This window comes from Pangasianodon hypophthalmus, chromosome 7 (assembly GCF_027358585.1).
Source record: "Pangasianodon hypophthalmus isolate fPanHyp1 chromosome 7, fPanHyp1.pri, whole genome shotgun sequence".
In the NCBI taxonomy this organism is placed as follows: Eukaryota; Metazoa; Chordata; class Actinopteri; order Siluriformes; family Pangasiidae; genus Pangasianodon; species Pangasianodon hypophthalmus.
In genome coordinates, this window is record NC_069716.1 from 17395475 (window position 1) to 17417237 (window position 21763).

The 21763-nt window shown below is 37.3% G+C and overlaps 3 protein-coding genes across 3 annotated transcripts in view; 1 reads left to right on the forward strand and 2 right to left on the reverse strand.

Annotated features, from left to right (window-relative positions):
- The window catches only part of mrpl11 (mitochondrial ribosomal protein L11), a 43164-nt gene extending 34478 nt beyond the window's left edge, over window positions 1–8686 (reverse strand). Inside the window, exon 1 of the mRNA XM_026917414.3 lies at window positions 8577–8686. The gene's annotated coding sequence lies outside the window, so the exon portion shown is untranslated. The remainder of the gene's footprint in view (window positions 1–8576) is intronic.
- Window positions 8687–10066: 1380 nt separating this feature from the next.
- Window positions 10067–11712, forward strand: pfdn6 (prefoldin subunit 6). The gene is made up of 4 exons (XM_026918142.3): window positions 10067–10263; window positions 11004–11074; window positions 11228–11352; window positions 11555–11712. The coding sequence occupies exons 1-4, from the start codon at window positions 10200–10202 to the stop codon at window positions 11673–11675; spliced, it is 381 nt and encodes a 126-aa protein (XP_026773943.1). The 5' UTR covers window positions 10067–10199; the 3' UTR covers window positions 11676–11712.
- A 6141-nt stretch (window positions 11713–17853) lies between these two features.
- her5 (hairy-related 5) lies at window positions 17854–19625 on the reverse strand. The gene is made up of 3 exons (XM_026918072.3): window positions 19528–19625; window positions 19103–19198; window positions 17854–18980 (listed from the first exon to the last, which is right to left on the reverse strand). Exons 1-3 carry the CDS (start codon window positions 19576–19578, stop codon window positions 18474–18476), a joined length of 654 nt encoding a protein of 217 aa, XP_026773873.2. The 5' UTR covers window positions 19579–19625; the 3' UTR covers window positions 17854–18473.
- Between the last annotated feature and the right edge of the window lie 2138 nt (window positions 19626–21763).

Below are 21763 nucleotides of genomic sequence, written 5' to 3' on the forward strand. Positions count from 1 at the left end.
AAAATATTTGTTTATTCGGAATGGTTGCTTTTAGCCATGAGTAGTTTATCAAAGAAATATACATCTACGCTTAATGTTCACCTGTTCTGCGTTTTTTCCCCCCAAATGTACTCTGCCCAGCTTTAAAATGCTTTTGAAGGTAACATAACCTAAAACCAGGTTTGAAATGTAAAACATTCATTAGAATAAATCAAACCAACAATTTAAACAAGAACACTAATTGAGATCTGTCTGAAAAGCATTACTATGTAAGACTATGTTTAACTAAATGCTACAATCTTTGTTGTGAAATTTTAATTGCTGTTCTGGATCATAAATCATGTCCATGAAGCTAGTGCATGGGCATATAAACAGCTGTGGCAGCCAGATTTGCATTTTTTTTTTTTAGTGCTGAGCTTCAGGGAACGAGCCAACCTTTTAACATAGCTGTAGTTCCTCTAAAACTAACCTGGAGCAACACCATCCAGGAATGTTCACTCAATTAACTTTTTAACATTTATCACAGGAAAGGTGGACCAGCCCTTATGTCTGCATGTGGCCTTTATTTCATGGCTGGCTATGATATGTGCACCTCAAATGCAGCTGTGATATCCAGATGCATCACCCACTTATAAAAGGCTAATGAAACTAAGCTTCATACTGCAGCCTAGCTTTTATAAGCCAGCGAGTTCACAGAAACATCACAATTCAAAGTGCACAGCAGCATATTAGTATTCTGTCCACTGCTCCAGAAGTTGCATATTGATAGTGGCAGGACTGTGGGAGGGTCAGTGAGGTGCCCCAAAGAAGACCTCCTCCTCTCAGGTGAAGCTTGGGAGAACTTTTTAAAAAGACAAAATCAGCCTGCATCAATTTTCCATTCCCAAACCCCACTGCACCAATTTTCCATTCCCAATTACACCCAAACACAGTATATTAGCACTAAAAAAGCCTCCAGACACTGAGCCACCAGACCACAGCAACCACTGCTTGCTATTGGAGGTCACGTAATATTGATTTCACCAATTAACAAACCATTTCATTAACTTCAAGAGAGGCTGGGGAAGGTACATCTGTTTACAGCTGCTATCAAGTAAGTGATAACAGGAACTTGTGTAGTGGATTAAACTTAATGATAAATGTATAAAATGTACTCCATGGTATTCATTAATTTATTTAAAAAAATGTTACTGTTGGAAATTGAAGAAGTAAAATACATTGGGACGTGCTTGTACTGAAAAATAATCAAATTCAGGGCATCACACAACCTTGTTGTTGATTATTTTACTATGGCAGCACACATGTTGTGTTTGAATACTAACCTAAAGGTTATATGTCTGTGGGTGAAAGTCACAATCTGGTTTGTATAACTGAAATTTACACATTTTCATCCTATTCTGTACATATCATGTATTATGATAATATCATAGATAGTACATGATAATGGGTGCTATCTAATGTTTTCTGTCTTCCGGGCATGCCATAGTTTGCTGCTGGGTTGAACACACCAAAGCCAAACACCAACAACACTATGGGAATGAAAAATCCTTGAATTTCGGTGCTCCCTGGTGCTCTGCGCATGCTCCATTAATGAAACTGGCCAAATCACAGGAATCTTTATACACTTAATGGTCTGTAGATAAAAAGCAACCAAGTCATACAATCACCATTACAGAGCCTTTTAGCCAAAATAATTCTCTGGAATCTCTGAGCAAACCAGGACTCACTGGTTCACCTGCAGGTACAATGTATAAAACCTGCTGGTGTCATAAATGCTTCTTCCCTTTTCAAATACTCAGTGACTGAGGAAAACATATTTAACATTAACGTATAGTGTTCATAGAAATCAGGGCTGAGTTTCCCCAAGAGCATCACAGCACAAAGATCACTGTTAAATGGTAGAACGAGCATCACAATGAATGTACTCTCTCCCAGTCCAAGATGATCTTAACTTTGCAATGCTTTTGGGAAGCTCAGCCCTGAATGGTTGGGAAAACAAACAAACAAACAAAAAAGCTACCCATACAGCACAGAAACCATATGTGAGCACTCTGTCAGTGTTAGTGTGCCATCTCACATGAACCACTAATTAACCAATTACCTCGCAGTCTAAGCTTGTTAGTAAATAGGCTACAATAGCACAAAACTACGATGTTTCCTTTCCAGGCAACATCTCTTTGCAATGAACATCTATAATGCATCAATAATGTAACATATCTAATGATATCCATGAGATACTATTATTAACAATTTGCTGATTTACACCCATCCTTGTCTGTAGACTGCTGAAATCTATAATTAAAGCTGCTCAGTGTAAATTTCTCTCTCTCTCTCTCTCTCTCTCTCTCTCTCTCTCTCTCTCTCTCTCTCTCTCTCTCTCTCGGATTTGATATGATATTGCAGGCAAGGAGTTATTTCATAACACAAGTTGTGCTGTGGCCCTTCTCCCATACGGATTGCTGCAAACATCTACACAGTAATGAGACCTGCCGACGTACTGAAATACTAATCAGTACTTCAGTATGCAATTTGGGAACAAGTCTTTGAGACGGAGACACAAAGGAACTTTATTGTGCACATCAACGTGACTGCCAGTTACTGAATATTAAGTAAAATTCAAACTCTCTTGCACTCAATAAAAGCCTGCCTTTTTTCTAGAGTGTTAATTTTAGCCAACAAGTTTGTTTCTTTCCACTGTATGTGCTGTGGTGAGGACTATCAGTGCTCTGCTTGTGCATAGCGGACCACTGTGGTGTATCTGTACTCGTTTTGTGGGATCAGAACTCTTTGTTCTGCTCAGATTCAGCCCACTGTGACTGGCTTCATTCTTAGCAGTACTGAACATCTTTGAGGTTGAAGTTACCAAGATAGCTGGTTAACATTAGCTGGCTAGACAGTATGGAAAGCAGGCTTGTGCGATATAACAATATTATTGTCCCTACGCTATATTGCATTGCCACGATATCCAGTGATGTTTATGGCTGATTATATTGTATTAACAGACCTGCCAACCGTTATGCACTTCACGTAGGAGCTCTGCAAAAACATCACAGTTATCACTCAAACATTCGTCCCAATAAAACAAGAGATGAGCCAATCACCATGTGAATATAGAATGTGTTGAACTCTGCAATATTAGCAAACTAATATGGGGAAGCCGTGGCCCCTTCCCCAATCTCCCTCTTGTCTCATACAGAGATGCTCACGCAGGATCGCTTGCATTCTGTCAGTGTAAATGGAGAATATTTTAAGTTCATTAAAGTGAAATCAAATTTATCAGTGTATGTTTCTTTCCAATAATTTTTTTTCAAATTTTCTTGGCCAATTCCCACTCCCTTGTTAGGTCTCTCCTATTAACAACCAGAGAGGCTTCCTCTGAGGGATGTGAAGCCTGCTAACTGAATCTTTTCAAACTGCTCATGCAACTGTCACTGTGATTGAGAGGCGAAACAGCGTATGCCACCCCTCATGGCCAATATCGCTCTCTTGGACTCCCGGCCATGGATGACTGTCTATGTCATTAGGATTCGAACTCATGATCTCCAGATGATAGGGGGAACACTTTTCTGTTGCACCACTCAGGAGCCAAGCAGGGTATATTAGCTAACATTAACACAGGTTTTTGATAGGATTTAGATCTGAGCTCTGATTCCAAAACTTTGTTCTTCTTCTGAAGCCATTCATTTGTTGAATTGGATTTGTGCTTTGGGTCATTATCATGCTGTAAGACGAAATCATTCATCTTCAGCTGTCTAACAGAAGCCTTCAGGTTTTGTGGCAAAATAGATTGGAATTTGGAGCTATTCATGATTCATTCTGTCTGAATAGTGTCCCAGTCCCAGCTGAAGAGAAGCACCCCCATAGCATGATGCTGCCACCACCATGCTTCATTGTGGGCTGGGTAAAAATCTATCTTGTTTTGCACCAAAAATATCATTATGCCCAAAAAGTTCTACCTCGTGAATGTTGCCGTACATTTTTTTGACCTTGCCATAGGTTGTTTTGAAATTGTTTTGACCCAAACCAATTAAAAAGGTCTACAATTAAGTGTCAAATCTAACACTTTACAAATAACGTTAATGGTGATGATCATTACAAAGTGATTAAATACGCTGCATTTACGTGATTAAAATATACTTCTCTGTATATCTGTATTCTCAGTATATTTTGGTTTGTGTAATTTGAGATCTGATCTGTGTATTTTGCAGTCTGACGAGATTTGTTCTCAGGCCTTTCTTTTAGTTAACAAGCTAAAGCTAGCCAGCTGGCTTGCTACAATCAGCTCTATATGAAGCTAGACGTCTTTCAAACGTTGTGGTGTAATGAAGTATGACATCTAAGACAACATATGATTTGTGCGTCCAAAAACTCCTGCCAAATCCGACTTGACAGCACTGACTGTAAATTACTAGGACTGCAAAGAAAACTCACAGTGACTCAGGAGCACTATTTTTCCTCATTTGCCCCAATAATAATGTTTTACAAAATCCTACACACTTCAGCGAGTCAGAAACACGCACCTTGGACAGGTCTGCGTTTAAGTTGTTTCAGTGTTATTTAATATAATAACCTGTGCTGCTTTCTTGTAACACTAGCATATCCTTTTTAAAATCCCACTTGCTTTGCCTCATTTTTACAGTTTGCTGTTTTGTTAGTAACTATTTAATGGAGCTGTTATTAAGAATATGCTATTTCATGCATTTATTCATAATGCAATGTGTTTTTGGCACATGGGAGGTCAATATTTGTGGTGACCATTTTGAACTTAATTCTCATCTAATGCAATAAACTGAACAAGGCCTATGTTTAGTTTAAAATGAGCAGTTGTACATGAATTAATTTTGAAGCAGTTTACTAATGCAACTAATAAACTACAATAATAAAACTCCTAATAAAACAGACCTATCTAGGTGTACATGTGAAGCAGGGTCCTTTTACAGATTGCACCACAGTTCATAATAAAATTGTATCTTGCACCCCCACGTGGTATAAAAATATCACTACGCTCTCAGATTACAAAACAAGAATTCTGTATACACAGGTAAATTTCATAAAAGGTTTGATAATAAGAATTTTTTTAAATAAAGCCCATGACTAGTACTTATCTATACAAACTCCAATAGATCTTTCATCGCACAGGTTAGAGATTTTGGAATTATGGAAACGCTTAATGTTGCAAAAGCAACACAAGAATTGTTCTCCAATTTTATTATTATAAACGGTACAGTAAAAGGTGGCCATATGATCACACAGGACATTCAATGTTGAGCATTGCTGCACTTAACTTTCATAAAATAAAACTAATGATGATTCCAGTCCATGTATCCTAATATAATCCACCTCAATACACTACATACATCCTTATAATAAAGAGCAGTGCAGTAGGTCCCTCATGCTGCTTCAGTCACACACACACACACACAGACAAACACACATCTTAGCATTCTGTCTATAACTGGCTCTAAATCTTTATCATCATTACGCTGTGCCCAACAACTCAGATCTTCATAAAATTCCCTGGATACATTTTGATCACAGTTGCACTCTATGTAAATAATAATAAACTTTCAGTGACAGCATCTCAGTTTCCATATGTCTTGTCTTCATTTAAACAATAACACTTGTTTTTTTTTTTTTTAATAATATAATAAAAAAAAAAACTCTCCATATATGCGAGTTAAACAGCTAGGACATTAAACATACTGTGGAAGAGCCCTGAAACAGAAAACAGCCTCATGCCTTGTGTAAGCACAATATCTGCCACAGACATTTATCCATGGACATAAATGGTGTACAGAGACAGTATATTAATATAAGACTTACATTCACGTTTACTCATTTAGCAGACACTTTTATACAAAGTGATGTTTATATGAGCTAAGGACCTATATGAGACCATATAGGTCTTGGAAACACAAATATAAATATAGTCCATTTTAAACCATACTATGCAATCCCCATTTATTTATATCTAGAAAACATCAGTGCTACATACAGAACAAAAATACTCCAGCATCATCACATCTAAACTATGAAGCAAACCAGTAAATTTCCTTTAAGTAACAGGCCAATACAATTTTCTGGAATTGCTTGATCAATGCCAAAATCAAGCCAGCTCGACCAGGACCGAGTCTATGAAACATTAAAATAGACAACATGAAACATCTCAACTTTGTCAGAACTGCTTCTGAAAGCCGACCGAAACATTTTTGATGTGGCCTCATTCTGGGTAGATTAGACAGAATCAGATCATGTAATAATAAACTTTTATTTGAATGCATGATTCCAGGCTTCTGAACATTTCTCAGAGCTTGATTAAAATAGAACCCTCATACGACTCTTCTCCAACTTGTCCTGTATTACGATTAAAATCTGAATAGGATACCTAATTTTAAACTGCAGTTAGCCGTTAAGTTACAAGTTAACGTGAATACGCCTAAATACTGATGCCGTATAAACAGCACCACTGCGCTGGTTCGTAAGAGGAAAGACGCTACCGACTTGTTAAACACTACATCATTCTGTCATTGGAACTGTTATTTATAATGCACATGTACTTAACATAAATAAACTTATTCTGTGAAAATGATTTAAGTATTTTTTACTTTACATCCTTGATTTCCTACAATGTTGCACAACTGTAAGATCAAGTGAAGTTTCTTAGATTATGCTTAGCCTTGTCCTATCTACGTTGAGTCTGCTGTTGAAGAAAATTGCTGTTATAAGTTACACTATATGGCCAAAAGTATGTGGACACCTGACCATCACACCCATATGTAGGCCTTCCCCAAACTTTTCCCACAAAGGTGGAAGCACACAATTGTACAAAATGTCTTTGTATGCTGTAGCATTACAGTTTCCCTTCACTGGACCTAACCTACCCAAACCTGTTCCAGCATGGCAATGCCCTTGTGCACAAAGCGAGGTTCATGAAGACATGGTTTGCCAAGGTTGGAGTGGGAAGAATTCAAGTAGCCTACACAGACCCCAGACCTCAACCCCACTGAACACCTTTAGGTTGAACTGGAACACCATCTATACCCCAGCTCATTTGGAAAAAAAAGAGCAAAGGACTGTGACACTGTGACAAGAAGTAACTGTTCCTTGTTCAAGTAGATCAGTTCAAACTTTAGCTAGCTGTGCCCCCAGCTATACTCTCTAATTTGTCCAGTTTAAACATATGCTGGCCAAATCCAGCCTATGCATCCTCGGGGCCAGGGCCAGGGACACTATGTGAGTATGAGTTAGTCACAAATAACAATATTTTACTCTAAAATTCATATTTGGGAAATGAAAATACACAAAAACAAACTGAATTGCAATTTGAGGCAATACTTAATATTAATATACACCCTATGGCCAAAAGTATGTGGACACCCATACGTAGGCCTTCTCCAAACTGTTGCCACAAAGTTGGATCACACAGTTGTATAGGATGTCTTTGGATGCTGCAGTATGAAGATTTCCTTTCACTGGAATTAAGGGGCCCAAACACATTCCAGCATGACAATGCCCCTGTGCAAACACAGAGGTCCATGAAGACATGGTTTGCCAAGGATGGTCTGGAAGAACTTGAGTGGCCTGCACAGAGCCCTGACCTCAACCCCACTGAACATGTTTGGGATGACGACATCAGTGTCTGATCTCACTAATGCTCTTGTGGCTGAATGAGCAAATCCCCACAGCCATGCTCCAAAATCTAGTGGAAAGCCTTCCCAGAAAAGTGGATGTTATTATAACAGCAAAAGGGGACTAAATGTGGAATGGGATGTTCAAAAAAAGCACATATGAGTGTTATGGTCAGGTGTCCACAAACTTTTAAAAAAAAAAAAAAAAAATTCTAAGGTCTAGCAACCAGTACCTAAAAAAATTCTTTAATTTTAAACAGTGTCTTATTATCAAAACATTGTTTCTTTAAATTTTCTTTTCAAAATAGCTCTATTAAAGTTAACTAACACAATAATAGGGCTTGAACAAGACAATATTACTCTTTGAAATCAAAAACTGCCTTATGTTGAGCAATAAAGTTATACTACCGAGCAAGCAACATCTAATGATATGATTTAATCATTTTAATAACAGCTAGATATTACTGAGTGACTGTGTAAGGGGTTCAGTACCAGATTTATGCAAACTATCCAAAGGGTTCATGCACTGAGATTTAGGAAAAACATGACAAATAACAGCAAAATGTTGTTTTACTGCTAAAAGCTTAGTTAATAAAGTTACTGCTCTTACAGCATGTCTAAATATGCAGAGTAACCTACACTACACAGATGTTACATCTAGACAGATGTTACAGAACATGCTTAGTTTACCAGTACAATATCAAAGGATACAAATGCATATACACACATATATATATATATATATATATATATATATATATACACACGTGTGTGTGTGTGTGTGTGTGTGTGTGTGTGTGTGTGTGTGTGTGTGTGTGTGTATGCATTTGTATCCTTTGAAGCAGCACATGACCAGAAGCAGCACATGACAGCTGTTTAGTCATTTATTTATCATCAAGCAATTCTCACATGAAAGAGTAAAGATGAGATACAATGAGACAAGCTGCACATTAAATAATATGTACTCACCTAACAGAATGAAGACTGTGTTCACACAAACACGGCAAGACCTTCACGTTAACATAGGAGCATGTAGGCTGCCATGTTGCAGCTGCAAAACCACGATAAGCCTTGAGAGACTGCCCCTAATGTACAGGAGGAAGATCTACATGTGCCCTAGTGGACAGACTGTATACTGCACTGAGCAGGACATAGAAGCCATGATAATCTAGGTACTGAATGTTCCCCATATGACCAAACGTATGCAGACACCTGATCATCACACTCACATGTGTTTCTTCCCCAAACTTTTGCCACAAAGTTGGAAGCGGACAATTGTATAGGATGTCTTTAGATGTTGTAGGATTACAATTTCCCTTCACTGGAACTAAGAGACCCAAACCTGTTCCAGCATGACAATTCTCCTGTGCACAAGTTCCATGAAGACATGGTTGGTCAAGGTTGGAGTGAAAGAGCTCTAGTGGCCTGCACAGAGCCCTGACCTCAACCCAACTGAACACATGTGAGATGAACTGGAACACTGACTGCACCCCAGGCCTCCTCACTTGACATCAGTGCCTGACCTCACTAATGCTCTTGTGGCTGAATGAGCACAAATCCACACAGACACACTCCAAAATCTAGTGGAAAACCTTCCCAGAAGAGTGGAGGTTATTATAATCTGTCATGGGATGTTCAAAAAAGCACATATGGATGTGATGGTCAGGTGTCCACAAACTTTTGGCCATATAGTGTATATAGAGAGCAGCCATGGCCAAAGGAAAGCATTATATTTCAAAATATGTTTTTAGAATATCTTTGAAATTGGCTTGTGTACTTGTGTATTGTAGTGTACTTTCTATTGTATATCTTCATCTTTATTTATCTTTGCATATCTAAATCTCTCTATATATGTACATATATGATATTTTATTTACATTTTAACTTATCCCTTTAAAAAAAACTTTTCGAGTTACCGTCTAATTCACTGCTTTGTCTCAATTTAGTCTGTGTTAATGGAGCAATTGCCTATAATGAAGCTATATAAAGCCTATAGTGAAAAACTATAATGAACTTTCATGGTTACACAACTCACTTACAGAATGGTTCCTCTCAAGGTTTCTTCCTCATGTCGTCTCAGGGAGTTTTTTCTTGCCACTGTCACCTCTGGCTTGCTCATTAGGGATACATTTATAAATTTAAATTTTATATCCTGAATTTATATACTTCTGTAAAGCTGCTTTGTGACAATGTTCATTGTTAAAAGCGCTATACAAATAAAATTGAATTGAATTGCCAAGGCAGCTTCTCTGTAAATAAATGCATTATTTGTATTGCAACATATTGATAAAATTGTTCAAATGGACTAAATTCAAATATTTGCATATATTTTATAAATATATTTTGAAATATAATAAGACTTCGTTTAGAAGACATGGAATAAAGCACTCGTATGGTTGTTACTGTAGATGGACGTTAGGCGGCGATATTACTATTCAGACGCTCTCAGTCAGTCGCAGAATAATTGCGTCATTTGCGCTGCGTCTCCCTTTAATCTGCATGGCTACGGAACAGTTAGCTAGCTAAATCAGCAGATTTTGTTACTCTACCTAGTAAAAACGAATGTTGAATTAGTTTATAATAATCATCGGAATGGCAGACGCAATACAAAAGAAGCTACAGTCCGAGTTGGAAAAATACCAACAGATCCAAAAAGGTATCTGAGCGAAAACAGTGATCATCAAGCCCGTTGTGACTGCTGCAGACGAGCTAATTTAGGATATTGCAGTTAAGCACGCCGTTGCTTTTCGCTTTTCAGATGTTTTGTCAGTGTGAATCTGGGAACACTAATTGTTTAGGATTTCCTTTATTATAATGCGCAGTTATTAGAGGTGCAGTAAATCACTGATATGGTCAGCATCTGCCTTCACTTGTAAGCATTGTTGTTTCACGTCCATACCATTTACACACTATAATCTGTCTTCACAGAGATGGTTGTGAATTTAAGTCATGACATACCACTGTTTAGTCCTGATTCCTTAACAAGAATTGATGATAGTATTGAATTTGTAATAGCTATTTGTGTTTGTCAGAAACATAATTTTGTATGTTCCCTATTATATGCTGTGTTTTGCTCATTATTGCACAAATACCTTATATATACATTATATAATTGTGTATATATATATATATATATATATATATATATATATATATATATATATATATATATTATCTGTGGGATACTGTAAAATATGTCCATGACAACTTTCCTCTCCTTTTTTTTTTTTTTTTTTTTTTTTAAAAACATTTTAGTTATTTTATTTGTTATTATTTATCTTTTATTATATACTGAGACATCTGCGAGAATGTGCAAACTAAGAATTTCACTGTATAAGGAAGCTTATGCATATGACACAGTTCTTGAGTCTTGTATAATGATGTCTCACATTACAGATGTCAGTAAAAGCATGTCAGCCCGACAGAAACTTGAGGCTCAGCTTACCGAGAATAACATTGTTAAAGAGGTAAGAAATAGTATTTTATGATCGTTTCCTGAATTTCAGTAAAGTGGCATTTTGTGTTCCATGTGTGATTGTGTGTAATTACATATTATCAGGATGCGTAGTGCTTTAAAGGTTTCAATTATAAACATCTGTTGTATTTAATGTGTTCCTCAGGAGCTAGACTTGTTGGACAGCCAGAATACAGTTTACAAGTTAATTGGACCTGTCCTGGTGAAACAAGATCTAGATGAAGCAAAGGCAACAGTGGCCAAGAGGCTCGAGTACATCAACGGAGAAATGTAAGATGGTTAGAAGTTGTGTATGACGTATTTAATTGCTGCAGCTATAATATCATGTCTAAATAAGCAATACCATGACAGTTATCCAAATAATATTGTAAATTGTTTGGCATGAAAATAAATTTTCATTGCAGAATTAACAACAGTAGTACAGATTCACCGATGGAAAGCTCAAATCTGTGTCTGTGTCCTTTCTGTGTAGCAAACGATATGAGACATTATTGAAAGAGATGGAGCGAAAGTCTGATCAGCATCGTGAAGTCCTCGCCAGCCTGCAGCAAGAGTTCCAACGTGCTCAGGGCCTTCCTGCTAGCAAAGCTTGATCTGTGAATGGATTATAAATAAACCCCATTATTTAGACATCCCTGGTCCCATTTGCTGTTTCACTCCACCTGCCATTGTAGGCTGACTATTCATGTTCATTCATCATTCAACTAAAGAAATTAAAAAATTTATAAAATAAGGGCTGAGTAAAATCAAAGCATCAAGTTAGGTATATTGGGGCAGTTTCATTTAGCAGCATTTGTTTCTGGCCTGATCAGTGAAAGTAACTTAACTGATGTGACATCATATGAGGGTTAGTGTAAGCAACAAACAGGCAACAAACCTTTTTAAATAAGGTTATAAAATTGTCAGGATTAACATACATATTTGGATACATGCATGTTTGCATAGCATGAACTACCATAACAAAATATGTATAAAGTGAGTCAACATCATGTACATATGTTTATAATTTAATCATTTTTAAGATGTCCCAAATTACCCAAATAACCTCAAAAGGTATTTCTAATTAAGTAAAACACACTAACAATAATCTAATATACATTTAACTGCCCAGACTATAATACATTTAGCCTATTGCACAGTAGAATGGCACCAAGCAGACAGACAGTGATGCAGGGAGAGAGAGAGAGAGAACACACAGGTTAAAAAAAAACGTAGTATGCAGATATTTTTAATAAGTGTTCATTTAATTTTAGTAATGATTTTAGAGATTGATTTTGGTGTTTATTATTAATTTTTTAAATTCTGTGTTATGCTGCTACTGCAAGAAATAAATAAAAAAATGTTGCTTACCTTTAGTGGTGGTTTTCTACTTTGGTTTTAATGCTGCCTTCACGTGCTATCGGAATTGTCGTAAATACGAGTTTCCCACTAGGAAGTTGCATATGAACGACCCCTCAGGTCGTAATTACGACTGGGAAACTCGGAGATAATTCTGATAGCTGAGTTTCCGAGATGGGAGAAAGTCCTAAACTTTCAACATGGTGGAGGAGAGTGGAGTTTGTGTACTGAATGACAGGTTTTCTTCCTTTTTCTAAATGCAGCTAACTGTTAGCTATTGTAGTTTTGGTCCTATTCATTTATGTACTATATCAGCAACAATTCTGTGCATGTTGTACATTTTTACACCGTGAAAATAGCTTGTATTTGTCCAAAATTCCGTTATCGTCATCGTCAGCAAGCTAGCTAGCTGAGTAATGTGTGTTAAGGTATCAAAATAAAAGTAATATAAAAAAAGAAGAAAGAAATGTATGAATGAACGTGGCGTCGTCCGTGTTTCGTGTTCTTTCAGACAACGAAGCATGTGAACACGGCATACTCGTAATTACCATAGCTCATGAAGGCAGCATAACTTCATGAAAATCATGAATAAGTACACATATTTTAAATCAAATTTGCCCTAATGTGAACCTAATGTGTGTGCGTGTGTGTGTGTAAACATTTTTTTCCATCATGTAAATAAATAATCAGCACCTTGAGGATTTCAGAAATGTGTTGAGGTATTTTATTTATTAATGATAGCTGCTCACACTTTAGGAAGTGCAGGAAGCGGTAGTCCGCTCGAACCCTTCTGATCTGCTCTGATGTGTGATTTGTTAGTTTACAGACAGTGGTCCTGGCGCGCATTAGATCCACACTAGTGAAGCGAGTGAGTTTTCTTTAATTATGTGGGCAGGCGAGAGGCGCGCGAGGCCAGCTGTTCACCCGACGACGTCATTCAGTCCGCTCAGGTATGACGCTGCGTCAGTGGAGTTTCGGCCCCGCCCACACGGCAACAGCCCACTGGACACAGAATACAGAGGCGGCGAGGCGCATACGCTCTCATTGTGGATACTTACCTCCAATTAATATCCCGCCGAGGCCAAGCTGCTCCCCCTTCATTTCCCACCCGCAGGGGCTTAAAGAACGTGAATAACAGACATTTAAAAGAGCCGCGCTATTTCAAAGGAAGGGATGCGCTGGCTTTTAAGTAATCGCACCCACCGCACACTCTGCGCCCTCAGCTGTAGCGGAAAGCCTCTGAAAGGATTAACCATTCATGAGAGGCTGGGTGTCCAACCCATCCTTCACTCTCTGCTGCTCCTTTAGCTAGTAGCTGTGTCACTGCTTGCAGAGTCCGCAGGCCACTGGCTGAATTATTATGATTTTTGAAATCCTTAGGAAATCATTTTGCTTTGCTCTATTATGAGGAGAAAAGCAGATATTAATACACAGACATAACCAACAATTTTGCATTCATTGTGGCAAAAAACAAACAAACAAACAAACAAAAAAAACACACTTATGTGGACTATTAGGTTTGAGAAATACACATAATGTAAATAGGAGATCCCTATATTTGGAGATACCTGATATTTTACTACTTTACACACACACACACATATACAGTACTGTGCAAAAGTCTTAGGCTCATGCAAAGAAATGCTGAACAAAGATGCCTTCAAAAATAATGAAATTAAATGTTTCTACATTTAAAAAATACTATAAAGAGCAGTAAACAGTAATAAATGAAACAAAGTCAATATTTGGTGTGACAACCCTTTGCTTTAAGAAAAAACATCGTAGTCTCAGGTACAATGTGTGCAGTTTTATAAGGAAATGAGCTGTAAGTGTTACTGAGCATCTTGCAGAAGCAGCCACAGTTCTTCTGGAGACTTTGACTGTCGCACTTACTTCTTATTTCTGCAGCAAAATCCAGCAGCCTTCATTATGTTTTTCTGTCTGAAAAGTGTCTCTTACGTAATATGCTGCTTTCTTTACTGACATACAAACATTTTTCTGTAACATTTAATTTTGTGCTGGAAAACTAATGTTTGGAAATCTTGTTTTTGTACTGAATCAATAATGTAGAAGTCATAAAATAAAAATCTATAACAAAGTCTGTACTAAAAAATAGGGTGCCTAAGACATTTGCACAGTACTGTATAATAATATGTGTGTGTCTGTGTGTGTATATAAAATCATAAAATGAACCTTTTTTTTTTTTTTCTTTTTTTTAAATTGACCATTTCTGCAAAGGCTGCTATAAGCCACATTTAAGGCTTTAGTGCAGCCTCCTGGACCACTAGCCTCAAAACTGCCCCAAAACATCAATAATTCACCACCACAGTGTATTTTACAGGAATTGTCGGGTGCGATTACCCCCCTTTCACTGAACTGCCTGTGATATGCGTGGATAGAAAGTTTTTGGTCTAATCTAACAGTTTCAGTAAAAGTTTGAATAACCCTTGGGGAATTCTGGGTTTGTGGATTACACTCTTCTTTTTCCTGCCACGCTTCTCAGCAGCTTGTTATGGAGGTGGCTTGTAATGGATTATTGCTTTACTGTGCTTCCCTCACCTTCCTTCAGTGCTAATTTCCCACTGTTTCAAACACGTTATGGATCATAGAAAGATTTTATAGGCTATAAATGATACAATCTTTTTGTCATTTACTTGAATTCCAATAATAAGGCTTTATTATTAACCCTATTATTAACCCTTTATCTATAATGTAGGCCCAAATACAGTAAATACAGAATGAAACTCTGTTTAGGACATCAAATTCTACAGGACAAAACTATAAATTATGAAATTTACAGGTTTAAATCTCAGTTTTATACCCACATCACTATTTCTGGGGCATATGGAGGACAGAACTAACAGAGCAGAGAGAGAGAGAGAGAGAGAGGAGAAACATATGTGCTTGTCTGTTGTAGTCTATACATAGGCTACCTATCAAGTTCAGTTTTATTGTCATGTACACAACTACAGTGTACAATATGCAGCTGAATACTTACTCATGTTCTCCCGCATAACATTACAATAGACACAAAATACATCATCATCATCATCATCATCATCATCATCAACATCTACATTAATGGTGAATGTCACAGTATATAAACTGCAAAGTTTTAGCCTACATTCAGGCTTATATTTGTAGCAAAAAATTCTAACCCAACACGTCTTGCCATATAGCCGATCTGCTGTAAAGTTAGTATTTTGGTGCAAGCTGAGACAAGGCAAAGCGGGCTGTTTCCGTCTTTTCTGAACGCACGTGAGAACTAGTCGCGGCATCACGTGGTACAAGCGCGCTCACTGAGTGATGGATTTACACCTGCACGTGAACGCGCGCTCTAATTAATGAATCTTTTATAAATGTAGGCTGGTCTGAAACGTTTAATTTTAATGTTTTGAATATATTTGGAATAAATGGTAAATATACTGGACATTTATTTGTGTCTGTTTTTATATTACATTTATAAAAACCATAAAGTTTTACTAATGTGAGGTTAATTCTCTACAGCCTGCTCTAAGGCTGTAATAAGTACTCTAATACTACTTATTATCTATTAGATGCATTTTGGTGCAACTCTCTAACCTCAAGTTTTTTTTTTTAATTGGAAAGATGCTTATATTTGACACCATCTTACAAACCAGCATTATTTCTACAATAAATTCTATTAAACCTGAGCTGGTCTACACAGTGTTGTGGTCGCAGCGGTCAGTAAATATAATCTATTGTTCCATGTCCGGATTGGCAGCAGAAGAAGAAACATCCGCTGCTGAAAAGAAGTTCTCTGCAAATCTAATCTCATTTACACCCAAAAGTAGTAATTGCATTTGGAAGAATGATCCCCCAGTAATGGCCAGCTAAACCTTCAGTTGATCCTCTGATGTGATTCCCATTGAGACTGGTTTTTAGAGCTTATCCATAGGTAACAAAGCGAGGCAGAGGAGCGCAGAAAAGCCGGGCTTGTCCATGCTTCTCTTTAGCTGGGTTAAGCCATTTTCTTTGATCCAAAGGAAATAAGAAACGAGATAGACGCCTTGGATTTAAAAAATAGGTTTTGTTACATCCGAGTTAATTTACTGAACTTCGACAAGGCGTTGGCACCATTACATAATCTGCCAAATGTACATTTCTGTCTGTTTGCCATTAGAACAATACATTTTATCCCAAAAGAAGCCTGAGTAAGACTTGTGAGAACTAGATATAGGCCTGTTTCTCTTGGATTCAGTCTGCTTTCAATAAACTTAACAGGTGAAGTTCAGTGGCAGAAAATATTCAATGAAAGTGTTTTTTTTTAAATTTATTTTATTCTCTGAACACAATATGCTTCTTATGCTTTAGCAAATTGTAACATAATTATGTATTTAAATAGATATTAGAGTCTGTATTTGCAAAGCATATATCAGAGTATGAAAGTGTGTCTAAGATCAGGTTCTTTGGCTGGTGGTGAAAAACATGCTGCCAGATGAGGAAAAGAATAATTAAAGGGAAAACAGAATTGATGATCAAAGTCTGATCTAAGGCTTTTTGAAACAATGCATTCATAACATGTAGAATTATTCCAATGTTATGTATTATATTATTTATACAATCATACATCTATTCTATTCTATTCTATTCTATTCTATTCTATTCTATTCTATTCCACCTTGGTTGTGCCTTCATTAGTGGATGTTCATGGATGTCCACTGCTCGGTTGGTCCACAACACTTCCAGTCTTTTTGAATTTGTTAATAAATTTGGCAACAGTGTTGTGTGTGATGTGCTTGCCATGCTTTCTATTAAAGTCCATCACAACCTTGCGACAGCTTCCCAATCCGGCCATGAGAATGATTTCAATAGTTCTTCTTTTGCCAAAGGCATTGTTAAAGGTTATCTGAAAAAAAAGAATAATATTAGAAGACATTCAATTAAATTAAAATAAAAAGTATTAATTTCCCCCATCTATAGAGACTTCTGGGACACCCTTAACTGCTCTGCTCTGTAGAAACATTGATTGGTTGGGCTTCAATAAAAAGAGGCAATTTTTTAAAGCCAAAACCTTTCATTGTTTGGATGAAAATGTAGTATATGTGTGACAATTGTAGATTTTATTGAAGACCGTCAAATACTTTAAGTGTTCACTTTACTGTAAATTGTGTGGGAAGAGGGTGCAAAAGACAACAATTAAGATGAGAGCAGAAAGCCTAATCAGTTATTTGCATCTGAATGTTTTAGTTTAGCCAGGCAACTGCAGCATTCTGCACATGCTACTGAGATAACAATGGACTGAAGTGGAACATTAGTGAATTGAAAGTCTGGAAATGTTTGGCCTGTTTGCAGCTTAGAAGACTAAATGTTCAGAGGAATTCTGAGGAGTAGTGTTCTGAAATATGGACCAGGAAATAAATGGATAGCTATGTAGAATAGTAAAAGGCAGAACAAACTCAACAAAGCAACTTGTTCAAGAATATATCCTCAGGCAGGTTTATTCTTTCAGTATATACATTTATATACACATTGTTTGCTTTGGCTACAGTTGACTAGAAGAAGTCAAAGCCTGTGCTGTCAAGAAAAACATAGCACATATAAAAATTGTAAAAGAAAAAAAAATCAACCAGACTATGCACGCATGCATGTATATAAGTGTCCCTAACACAATCTCAAATCTGATAAAATCATTTTAGCTCGATTAAGTAAATGCTTCCTGAGCCATTAGAAAGATTCATAGTCATTTCATAGACAGAAGTACAAAAGGTGTGGAAAAGACTCTTTCCAAAATTGCTTACATCCTCAAAAAAAATTAGAAACACCTCTTTTATACAAAAATATATACTATCAAGTACAAAACATATCTGTGACGCACACAGTTTATTCATTGTCCATATCAAAATAAAGATTTCAGTATCTGTTGTACAAAATCCACATATTTACACATGCTGCACATTTACACAATTCACAGGCTTTTGCATGTAAATGAGTCAAGGACAACTGACTCATAAAAATTATGAGCTGATGATAAATTCAATCCGTCAAAGATTTTGATCAGTTTTTGGATGATATTTGATGATGGGTTGTCTTTACTGTGGCCAAGGCCTCCACACAGAATCACTTGACATCAAAGGCTGTTTAGAGCTGGAAGCTGGCTTCTTTGTAGGGTCGTAAATGGCAGTTCTTTGAGAAATTAAGGACTGACCCAGTGCCACGCAGGAGCTGGTCGACTCCACATAAGTAAGTGCCTGCTGCCCTGGTATAGACCCACCATCCTGTCTGAGGTGCAGAGTGGGCGCTAGATGACCTTGAATGGAATGGTCTTTAAGTTCCTGTTGCATGGTCACCTGCATGTTCCCCTCTAACTCTTGGCTCTTGCTTGCAATAAAATTGCTGACCCTTAGCAGACATGTTCTCATACCATCATGGTAGCTCAGTTGACGTTTACAAGGAGATCCCAGCTCATCGTTTTCCTCATATTTTCTTTTTCCTCTTTTGATGGGACATGCATACGGTCTGGATCGCTGCTCAGCCTTCAGGAAATTAACAACGCTCTCCAGGATTTCAGCTTTTTCCACTTTGGGATTCTTCAGTTTCTTTAAAAAGAAGAACAGATAAATACTGTTTTATATCAAGTAAAATGTTTGGCCAAAGACATTTAACATGACTGGAAAAAAAGGTTCACTTTTAGGCACTTGGCATGACGTTCAGAACTTACCTCATTACATGTGTTCTCCACTAACAGAAGCCTCAGTGTTTCCAAACTGTGGTTAATACGGTCTCTCCTCCGCTTCTCCATGAGAGGTTTTGGAACCTAGAGAATAATAGATTGTATAAAATCATCAGCATACTAGAAAAATGGCTAAACAAATTGTTGACAGTTCTTCACAATGTCATTCAAAGATAAGACATGGCCTATTTTTTGCATTTGAAAGTTGTCCATTTTACAGAAAATTATTAATATGCATTAATGACAACATTCAACTGATATTAAAAAAGTGAATAATATTGATATAATACTGAATAATAATATAAAAAATAAGACAATTTTCAATTATTGAGTGAAGTATGTCATGAATTAGAGGCAGACAGCCCTTAAAACAGGTATCCATCATTTGCAAGGCCTGTTTTAAGATTTCTTACCCTTTTCATCAAATCTTTCTGGTCCGTGATATCACTAGACATCGTCCTCATATTTGAAGACACACAGGCCACCTACTTTATCTCAGCATAAGATATTGGTAACGTTTGGAGTTTAGGCTCATGTTATACTCTGACGCTACACGCAGTCCCCGCCCATGAGCTTACCCAACCAATAGTGATCCACAGCCCTCATAAAAACCACACCCCTTCATTAATATTCATACAGTAATATTTATAATAATTAAGTACAGTGATGTTTATAATAAAACGATCAAGATACATGACAAAGAAATATTTGATCTATAAAAATTCAATTTAATTAAAGAATTAAGACAAACTTTAACATCCATTCCACTTTTTTTGATAGCTTATTTAGTACTAGTTTATCCACTGCAACTGATAAGAATGAACTCCATTGTGTTCTCCAGACAGTAACACTGTGACTGTCCAATACTACATTACCAGTCTACAGAGAAGGCCCAAAATAACCTGAAGCAGGAGCCAAGGAGACATGTTCCCATCATATGTTCCCACCAAATGCTTCATTCAGCTAAATTTCTGTTAAAAAAAAAGTCTGCCTTGATTCCTAAAGTTCTGCATAGAACCTTTAATGGATCCACCAGATTTGCTGGACCACAATGGAAATAAAAGCTTTCACTTTTCTGTGCTATCCATGTATTTTAATGTGCAATCTGTATTATTTTTGTAGGTTATTATGCTCAGTAAACTTATTTGACCTCTATTTCAGAGAGTGTAGATAGCATTTTAAAACCACTTGTTCAGGGGTTAAATTGAACTCAGATCAGATACAACTACACACTAATTGTTATAAATCCTCCAGATTAAATCTTTATTGCAGAGAGTGTGGTTTGCATTTTAAAACCACTTGTTTACGGGTTAACCTGAGCTCAGCTACTACTGATTCGGGTGTGTCTACTTGCTAACGGTTGACTTTTCTCACCAATTCATTCTCACTTAAACTAGTCGATTCATGCACACTTGACAGAATGGTGCTAAAAGTTTGGCCATTACACCTCTGGCGTATCCCTCCACCTCCCTCCACCCCAGCCACTCTGATGTGGACCCCAGCTCTCCCGTGGCCACGTGCGGATTTCTCACATCACATGTTTAGGCATTTTCAGTCACGTACATAATTAAATGTAGGATATAATAGACTCTATAATCTCCACAATAGACTCAGAATAATGTGCCAAGGTTACCAAAAGGCAACTTATGCAGCGCGCGCATACAAACCAAAAATCTTTAGGAATGTCACAGCTCCCATAAATGCATGCAACATAAATGCATACTTTGCAAATAGGTTTTAAGATAAATCCTTGTCTAACTTGACAATATTTGAGCAAATCTACAGGATATTTAATAGCCTATATTATAGTGACTGAAGTGACCCATATTCTACATAATCTGGAGATGATCTGATTTCTCCTGGAATATCTGTAAGAAGCCAGGACCTGCACAGACGTGTTAACATGCCACAATTAACACTACCAATCACACGTTTCTGTCACGAGTCGGGAATACACATGCCACACCATTCCCTATCAGACTGGCGTTCACTGCAGCATTCAGCACAATACTGAAGATTGGATGGATTGACGCATGGTGGCGCATGACGCATGGTCTATCCACAGCACTCTGTGTAGCCTGAATTCTGTTATTCCACTGTAAACCTCTGACCTTCTGACCGGGTCACTTATAAATGATTTGCTGCACAGTTGGTCCCTTAAGTTCACTAAGAGTCCACATTCCCACCTCATGCCATGAAATGGTTAGGCACAAGGTCTTGGTGCCTAATGTGACACTTCGCCTCGGTTCTCACGACAAGTTTTCTTTAGCAATTCTTGAATTCCACATTCTGGAAAAAGAAGTCACGTGTGTCAGTAGGTTCATTGTTGACTTTCTCACTAAGCCTTTCTCACCTAACGCACTTCACTCACATGTAAACACACTTAACGGAATGGTGCTAAACGTTTGGCCATTGCACTACTGGTAGGTAGGTAGTGTATATCCCTCCTCCCACATAAACACGAATCACTTTACCAAGCACTGACTACTCTGTAGCCACACAGATTTCTCCACAGCTGAATAGGATCCAATAACAATAGCCTATATTTCACGTTATAAAACCATAAAATAAGTGAGTACGCATGTACATAGGTGTACATTTGATTCATTATATTTATATTACATAAGATAGTGCAGCATTTAAAGCAGT

What these genes read in the sequence shown, in the direction of transcription:
- pfdn6 (XM_026918142.3), top strand. Translation starts at nt 10,200, where the DNA reads ATGGCAGACGCAATACAAAAGAAGCTACAGTCCGAGTTGGAAAAATAC. An exon ending in ATACCAACAGATCCAAAAAG is followed by an intron (nt 10,264 to 11,003) that starts GTATCTGAGCGA and finishes CTCACATTACAG; the next exon opens with ATGTCAGTAAAAGCATGTCA. An exon ending in GAGTACATCAACGGAGAAAT is followed by an intron (nt 11,353 to 11,554) that starts GTAAGATGGTTA and finishes CTTTCTGTGTAG; the next exon opens with CAAACGATATGAGACATTAT.
- her5 (XM_026918072.3), bottom strand. Translation starts at nt 19,578, where the DNA reads ATGAGGACGATGTCTAGTGATATCACGGACCAGAAAGATTTGATGAAA. An exon ending in AGAAAGATTTGATGAAAAGG is followed by an intron (nt 19,199 to 19,527) that starts GTAAGAAATCTT and finishes ATTATTCTCTAG; the next exon opens with GTTCCAAAACCTCTCATGGA. An exon ending in TGGAGAACACATGTAATGAG is followed by an intron (nt 18,981 to 19,102) that starts GTAAGTTCTGAA and finishes TTCTTTTTAAAG; the next exon opens with AAACTGAAGAATCCCAAAGT.